General features: G+C 36.0%; 1 protein-coding gene across 2 annotated transcripts in view; it reads left to right on the forward strand.

Moving 5' to 3' along the window:
* Window positions 1–4340: 4340 nt before the first annotated feature.
* Window positions 4341–9015, forward strand: part of LOC306854485 (glutamate receptor 4) — a gene marked incomplete at both ends in the record, with an annotated part of 84677 nt that continues 80002 nt past the window's right edge. For both annotated transcript variants that reach the window (XM_079392549.1, XM_079392550.1), the window contains 2 exons: window positions 4341–4413; window positions 7362–7520. In XM_079392549.1, the coding sequence (XP_079248675.1) occupies window positions 4341–4413; window positions 7362–7520 (232 nt within the window). The remainder of the gene's footprint in view (window positions 4414–7361; window positions 7521–9015) is intronic.

A 9015-nucleotide genomic window follows, 5' to 3' on the forward strand; every position in this document is an offset into this window, starting at 1 on the left:
GTTATATATAATGCATTATAAAAGTAGTTTTAATGTATTATTTATATCTTCCGATGCTCCTATAATGCATTGCAAGAATAATTGTAACCACAGTTTTAATACATTATTACTATGACTACATTACACTTTTAGAAAGTATAATGCATTAAAAAAACACAAAAAACAAACCGTATATTATTAAAAATGCATTTTAACTTTGGTTACAATTAATTATGAAAAGATATAATGCATTACAATATACATTATGAATACCTTGCATTATATTCATTACACATAAAGGCAGGTTTAACCGCAATATTCTCTGTAATTTTATGCTAAATCTAAAAAACTAAATAACTAAAACTGTAACTAAATAAGTAAAAAACTTGATTATTTATATTTATTTTTGTATATTATTAATTAGTTTGGGATTTGTACAATGGCAACAATAATAAACAATGTGTTCTTTATATTTATTGGCAATTTAAAAAAAAGTATTTATTTAATAAATAAATATAGTATATACTGCTGTTCAAATCTTTGCTGTCAGAATGTTTTTTTTTTTATTAATACTTTTATTCAGCAAAGATTAATTAAATTGATCAATAGTCACAGTAAAGACATTTATAATGGTAAAAAAGATTTATATTTCAAATAAAAGCTATTCTTTTCAACTTTCTATTCATCAAGTATCCTAAAAATAAAACACATCATGGTTTCACAAAAAGTTTTTAAAATTGATAATAATCAGAAATGATTCTTGAGCAGCAAATCAGCATATTAGAATGATTTCCGAGGGATCATGTGACACTGAAGACTGGAGTAATTGATAAAATGATTTTTGATCAAATAGATATAGCTTCGGTAAGCAAAAGAGAGTTCAAAAACAGTGTATTTTTATGGTAATGGGAAAGAAAAGTTACAAAACATCTAAAAAAAGTTGACCAGTTTGGGATATATAGTTAATTTAGAAAAATAATATTGCATATTTACAGTTACAGAATAATAAATGTAATACATTATAAAATTAATTAAAATAATGTATTTTTTTACTGACTTATTATTGTTTAAAAAGCAATGGTTGCTTTGTCCAGCATTCAGCACCACGGACAGCAACATTCACACTCTATTACACACAAGGACCCTTCACTGATCGCTCTTAAAGATTACAGCAGCCATACGCCATATTCCAGCCATCTAACCATTCAAGAGGCAAGTTTCTGTCGTTTAAGTCTCTAAAGAAACCGAGGGAGCCTACACAATCCGTCTGTCAGCGCCACCGGAGGCCGTAACGATTATGAATGGGCAATAAGACACAGCTGCGGCCTGCCTTACGCTTGGCCACGTGGAGACCCGCGCCGCAGGAACGAGCCAAGTGCCATAAAGCAGTAAAACACTGACTCGTAACCGGAGAATATATAAATATGTGAGGGGACGAAAACCTTTTTAGAGAGGTGAACGCTGAGGAGAAAATGATCCGGGCTGCTCTGGAATGAAAAGGCCTGATGGATTTATGGGCTGTACGTGCAAATACTCCAGCGGCAGAGTTTTCAGTCAGAGGATGAGAGAGAGGGAACGAGAGCGCTCTTTACCTGCACAAACACCATTTATACTGTACTTTACACTATTGATTTTACTGTGGTGTGTTTACAATACATTAACTCTATTGCATGCTAAGTGTTATTGCACTCCCGGGGTGTTTGTTCTTGTACAGTTTGCTATCCTGTTTTATTATGCACTGTAAAAATTCTATATCCCTGTGCTATATTCTACTCTTTTCTACTGTATTCTGTTTTAAGTTTGTCATTTATCTATTTACTTACTTACTTATTTAACCAGGGAGGTCCTGTTGAGGTACAATATCTCTTCTATCAGGTAGTCCTGGTCATGTGTAACATCTGAAACTTTTCAACTATTTTTTTTAGATTCTATTACTCTTTATTTCTTTCATTTTTTTTCTACTTTTTCATATAAAGAGAGACTACTCATTGTACTGTACTGTATTGTACTGTACACTGTTCTGTTCTATTATTCTCTATATAACTCCATTCTATTCTACTGTTCTCTATTCTGTTCTATATAATTCCATTCTATTTTACTTTTCTCTGTTCTGTTCTACTATAGTCTGTTCTTCTGTTCACTGTTCTGTTATTCTCTGCAACTCCATTCTATTCTACTGTTGTATATTCTGTTCTATTCTATTCTTCTATACACTCTTTGGTTCTATTTTTCTCTATATAACTCCATTCAATTATACTGTGCTCTATTTTATTGTATTCTACTGTACACTTCTATTCCATTCCATTGTTCGCTATACAGTAGAATACTCTATTCGACTGTTCTATATTCAGTTATAGTATATTATATTCTACTGTACACTGTACACTAATTGTTCTCTACAACTCCATTCTATTATACTGCTCTCTAATTAGTTCTATTGTATTCAATTTTCCCTATACAACTCCACTCGATTCTACTGTTCTATAATCCATTATATTATTCTATAACTCTATTCTATTCTATTCTATTCTATTCTATTCTATTCTATTATATTCTATCCTACTGTACACTTCTATTCCATTCCATTCTTCTCTATACAACTCCACTCTATCATACTGTTCTATATTCTGTTCTAGTATGTTCTGTTCCATTCTATTATTCTCTATAACTCCATTCTATTCTGCTGTTCTCTATTAAGTTCTAGTCTATTTTCTCTATACAATTCCACTCTATTCTACTGTTATTGTTAGCTATTATGTTCTATTACATTCTATTCTACTGTACACTATTTTATTCTATTATACTCTTTACAACTCTATTCTGTTCTTTTCTATTCTATTGTACACTATTATCCCATTCTTTTCTCTACAACTACATTCTATTCTACTTTTTTATATTCTGTTCTATTCTCTTCTACTGTCCACTGTTCTATTCTATTCTGTTCACTACTGAAGCTGAAACATGAAATTGTAGCTCATACTGTGTTGCACACGAGAGAAAGACATCAGAAGAGAACAGAAGGAGAGAGAAGTAGTGTGCATTAACCCATGGACACCATGTTTCTGTGTCTGGAAAGAACGCACGTGAATCCTCAGGGGCGTTCACACAGGACGCGTTCTTGCGTTCAAAAGCAGACCGACGCAGCGCACTGGGATGGAACTGAACGCAGGGGGCTCGCGGCACGTTTGTAAAAGTTGAGCTGTTTTTAATGCGAAACGCCATGATAAAAACAAAGGGCCAAAGACGAACATCTAGTGCATGTTTGAAAACGGACACAAAAAACGCGTGTATAATGACATAATATTATATTCAGCAAACGGTTGCGCGCTTGACTTGATAAAAGAGGCGATCAAGCGGCTTCATGCGAGGGGATAGGCGGTATCAGGGCGTTGCTAAGAGGTTAGGTGATTCGCTCAGAGTCCGATAAATAAAAATGTATTTAAAAAATGTAGCCTTATAGAAGTTATGTAATAATTAATGTAATAATTAATATAAACATTTATATGATAATTATATATTTTATGTATTATACAATAATTAATAAATATTTCATTTTTAAAAGTTTTAACTTTTATTATTTTTTTCTTAATATTAAAAATGTAAATTTAATGTTTAAATATTTAAAATTCACATGTAATTTGGCAAATATATTGCATTTAATTGCTTTTTTCTAGGAATACTACATATATTTAAATGTATCGGAAGTGAGTGTTTTAGCGTGTTACTATGTGGTCGCTCGGGCGTTGTTATGATGCTCGTTTCCTGTCAAAAGAATTTTGATATTCTGGTCTGTTTGTGGCTCGGATCTCCTTCAGTATGCTCCTGTGGGATTTTCCACTGTTTTCTGGTCCAGTAGGTGATGCGTCTGGTCACTCTCAGTAAAAAGACGCGTGTAGTAAAGACACATGGTTTGAGGAAATCCGTTCACGTTTGCGCGATGTTATTTACTCGCTCAAGTTTAATTGGTATGCTTAGGGGTTTGTTTTAATATCTAGCCGTATGAGCAGTAGTAACAGTGGTACTTGGCTTAGCAAACACAGCTGAAAAACCGAAGACCTCAGAGGCAAAGAGCGCAGAGTGAGCGTGCGCGCATCTCTCTCTCTCTCTCTCTCTCTCACACACACACACACACACTCACTCTCTCTCTCTCTCACTCACTCTCAAGCGTTCATCCGGACAGATTCTTCTTCTTCTTCTCTCTCCAGTGGATACTGCGGGGAACACACGGATTGTCTTTAGGATGGATTGCTGAAACTCCCTTTGCGAGATTACCCATTTATTTCCTTTCATTTCCCTCCCGTCACACTATCTCGTCTCCATCCATCCATCCATGAGTCCAGACGGGTTCTGATTGGGACAGAATGCGGATCCTGGTGTTGATTCCGCTGCTGTGGGGACTCAGTGAAGGGGCTTTTCCCAGCAGTGTCCAAATCGGTGAGTTACACTTCTAACATGATGGCTAGATAGGCACTTTATTTACCCCACGAGGAATATCGAAGTGCAACAGATACGGTGTGCATAGTGCATAATAATTCACAGTAAGTAATCTATACACTGCGTTATACAAATACACAGAGATATGAGTCTAAACTAGGGGTTAAAGCTTCTTCTTTCTTTCTTTTTTTTTACCTAAAGAGCCTTGTGTGCTGTAATGCCTCTTTGTTTTGTGGTTTAGGGGTTTCGTTCTTGCACTGTTCTCTTTAAAGGACCCTAAAAAGGTGCTTTTGAGCCCCAAATGGGTGAAGCCAATTAACTTCTAAGCAAAAGATTATAAAAGATTAGAATCAGACCACATATTGGTTGACCACTAATTTTAAAATTGGGACCATTCATTGGACGCAAAGGGGACAACTGAGGGGGACAATGTCTTTTGTGGTTACGGCCCTGCAAAGTGTCCAAGATTTGGTGCTATTTAAGCATATTTTCTTAAATGTGATATTTAATGGTTGTAGACTGGATTGTAATTCTCTGCATGTGCAGTGTTATTAGGGTGGGATTATGTTTTCAAGGGTTTATAGTACTTTAGCATGCATGAGTTGGGGTCATCATGATGAAGACTGTGGTCAAGTGCATGTTGAGTGCGCTTTTGTGCCTTTTATGGCCAGTTCAGAGCATCACTGCAGTATTTCTTGTCTTTCTGTACTGGTGCGATGTGGGATGACCTCTTCCTATCTGAGTCCGATCAAAGTTTCCCATTTCACCAGATTTGCAGCTCTATATTTGATTAACGTCAAGAAACCACTATGCATGCCCGCCCACCCCTCTCTCTCTCTCTCTCTCACAGACACACAGTTCCCTCTCTTTTTGCAGGATGTGTCTTGCGTGTGTGTTCAGTCACTGCATTGCTCATTGAGATGGAGAGTCTCACGCCATAATGAGATGCGGCCACTGACTTGTGTGCCTTTGACAGCACTGCCGATAAAGTTAATACGCTAAATACGGACACACACACACACACACACTCACAGGGAGCGAGAGAGAGAGAGTTGCACACAATGCCTAATGACATTTACATACCGCTGCAATGCAAATGCACAATGCTTCTGTTGTTCGTCGCAAATAAAAGCACGTTATGGGATCTCCAATTGCAGTTGAGCCAAAACGTCCATCAGAGAGAGAGAAGAATTGGGAGGATGTGATGAAACAGAACGTGACACTGACCCTGCCAAGTGCAGACACGCATGCTCTGGTGACACCAACAACAAATGTGATCTTCCTCACAGATAATTTCCATGATTAAAAGGACAGTTCACCCAAAAATGAGCATTTAACTCACCCTGCATGTCGTTCCAATCCTGTTTGACTTGCTTTAGTCTGTGGAGCACAAAATGAGATGTTTAGCAGAATGTTCACACTGCTCTATGCTCTTACAAATAATGATTCTTCATTTGGCATTGATGGTTCCATGAAGAAACATTAACATCCACAGAAACTTTCCATTCCCCAAAAAGTTCTTGACGTTATTAAAAATGAAGGTTCCAAAAGGAGGTTTTTGCAGTAATGCCATAGTAGAACCGTGGAATGGAAATGTTCCATGGATGTTGAAGATTCTTCATGGAACCACCAAAAATGCTAATAAAGAACCTTTATTTTTAAGAGTGTATAGTGGAAAAGGATGCTTTAGATTGTCAAAATGTTCTTCATACTAAGAAAAAATGGTTCTGATCACTAAAAGGTTCGTTGGGGAACTGAAATAGTTCTTCAATGTCATCGCTATGAAAATCCCCTTCTGGAACCTTTATTTTCACCCCAAAATTTAAATTTTGCTTAACATTTACTCACCCTGAGGCCGTTCAAGATGAGATTGTTTCATAATCAGATTTGGAGAAATATAGCATTTCATCACTTGCTCACCAATGGATGCTCTGCAGTGAATGGGTGCCGTCAGAATGAGAGTCCAAACGGCTGATAAAAACATCACAATAATCTACACCACTCCAGTCCATCAGTTAACATCTTGAGAAGTGAAAAGCTGCATATTTGTGATAAATAAATCCATCAAGGCCGTTTCAAACTATAAACTGTTGCTTCTGCCTAAAATATGAGTACATAGATCATAATAACGCTATAATCATAATCAGGTGAGAAATCTGCAAAGATCAAGCACCATTTACAATCCTAAACAAATATGTGAGTGGATTTTGATGTGAGAGACAACAGGAGATGGACTTTTTCACCGGAGGAAGCATTATTATGGATTATGGACTCGTATTTTGGCCAGAAGCAAAAGTTTGAAGCTAAAACATCTTATAGATGGATTTGAACACACAGCTTCTCCAGATGTTAACTGGTGGACTGGAGTGGCATGGATTATTTGTGGATTATTGTGATGTTTTAATCAGATGTTTTGTCTCTCATTCTGACGGCACCCATTCACTGCAGAGGATCCAGTGCTGAGACAGTGATGAAATGCTACATTTCTCAAAATCTGATGAAGAAACAAACTCATCTTACTCTCCTTGGATGGATGAGTACATGTTCAGCAAATTTCCATTTCTGGGTGAACCATTCCTTGAAGAGTGTATTTTGTACAATAAAAGTGGATGCAGACGAAAGCAAATGAGCTCCTAAAGGACAGAAAATCAGCGTTTCTTTCACATTTTTGAACATTCCAATGTGGTGCATCAAGATTTGACGTTGACAGTCAGAGATACATGAGAACCAATGGCGTTTAGAGTTATTGATGTGCCATATTTGAAAGTAAACGCAAGATTTTAGAGCTACAGCTGAGAGCATGATTTATAGAGAAAGAAAAACAGAAAGTCATGCAGGTAAATGAACCATTTTCCACTTTATGGTGAACTATTCCTTTAGGATTCATAAGCACCTCTTTTCTTTCCTCTTTGCAGTCACTTACTCTTTCTTCCTCTCGCTCTTTCCAGGTGGCTTGTTTATAAGAAATACAGATCAAGAATACACAGCTTTCCGGTTGGCCATATTTCTCCACAATACGAGTCCGAATGCCACAGAAGCCCCTTTCAATCTGGTTCCACACGTCGACAACATCGAGACGGCCAACAGCTTTGCTGTCACCAATGCCTGTGAGTAAAAGATGTCAAAAGTTATGTGACACAAATCTAAAACTGAATGTGTGTTTTGATTAGGTTCTTTTCATTGATCACATATGACTTAATGAAGAGTGAAAAACTGATGCTTTCAAAACATTGATCTGTTTGTTTGAGTGGCCTGACTTGTCAAATTCGGACTTAACCAATGGAGTGAGTTTGGGGGACTTTTTTTTTGATGACCAATTGGGGCGTTGGGAGTGTCTCAGAAACCTGTTTGAAAACAGTCATTATTTTTGCTATTCTGTGTGGGGAAATGATACACTGCAGCTTTAAAGAGCAGCTTTTTCATTTATTCAGTGTGTTTGGCGCATGCATATACCTCAACATTTACTCTTGACCAGCTTTCAGCATATTTTGGTGTGCATCTGTACCTCTCTTTGGTTGTTAGCATGGTTGTCAGCTGATTCATTTTCAGTTGTCTGCGATTCAAGTCAGAAATGTTCTCTAAGCAAACACAGACACAAGTGCTTGAGCATTGCAAGTGTATAGCCTGTTTGCATACTGTATAAACCTCAGCACTCAAGAGGCCATAGAGATTTTAAAACCCGTTTACCAGTTAAGTTCAATTAACACAATCCACTTTAATCTACACGAACATGTGCATTAGATTCCTTTACATATCTGTACTTCACTAGGAGTCAATGGCACTTACCTGTTTCATTGATTTTAGTGCAGTAACGATCAATGTTTGGACAGCAGGCCTCAAACACGTCACTCTGGGTTCCGCTCAGATATTGTGTTTCACTGGATGTCAATGAGAGAGTCATAAGCATTGGAAAAAGCATAAAAGCATATGGAGATGAAGCGTATTGGACATTGAGCTTTTAATTAATGTACTGTATTTATGTATTGCCTTTTCAGTATGATGATTGTGTGAGCTTTGAAATGGTCTGGCTTGGAGACTATATTGTTCAGATCTGCTCTCTTGACAACTGGCATTTGTAAATATTGCAAAACAGATCCAACACTGGTCAATTATTTTAATCTAATTAGTGGATGTGCAGTTTTTAAGAAGTAATCTTAGAGAAAGATTAAGCAAACATTATGACTTCTGCGGCATCAGATTTTAGCAGTCTTATTTTACTATTATTTATACACTATTATAGTTTATATTAATATTTTTAATTAGCTTTTTTGTTCATTATAATTCAATTTTATTTATTTATTTTTTGTAATTGTGTTATGTGCTTTTGCCAATTTTATTTTTATTATTATTCAGTATTATTACATTGAATTATTATTACTATTATTTATTTATTACTGTATAGGTTTATATTTTTTAAGTTTTAATTCATATTTATTTCTAGTTTGTAATTTTGATTTCATGATTTTCAGCTTGATATATTGATTTTTAATAGTTGTAATTTAATGACAATAACGTTGGCTTAAACTGGTGGTGAAACTGAAAAACCGCCAACTCTTTTCTTCCATATTGTTACAAACATCCAAGTGTAACAGAATATCAACA

The sequence above is a fragment of the Barbus barbus genome (genome assembly GCF_936440315.1).
Source record: "Barbus barbus genome assembly, chromosome: 34".
Taxonomy (NCBI): domain Eukaryota; kingdom Metazoa; phylum Chordata; class Actinopteri; order Cypriniformes; family Cyprinidae; genus Barbus; species Barbus barbus.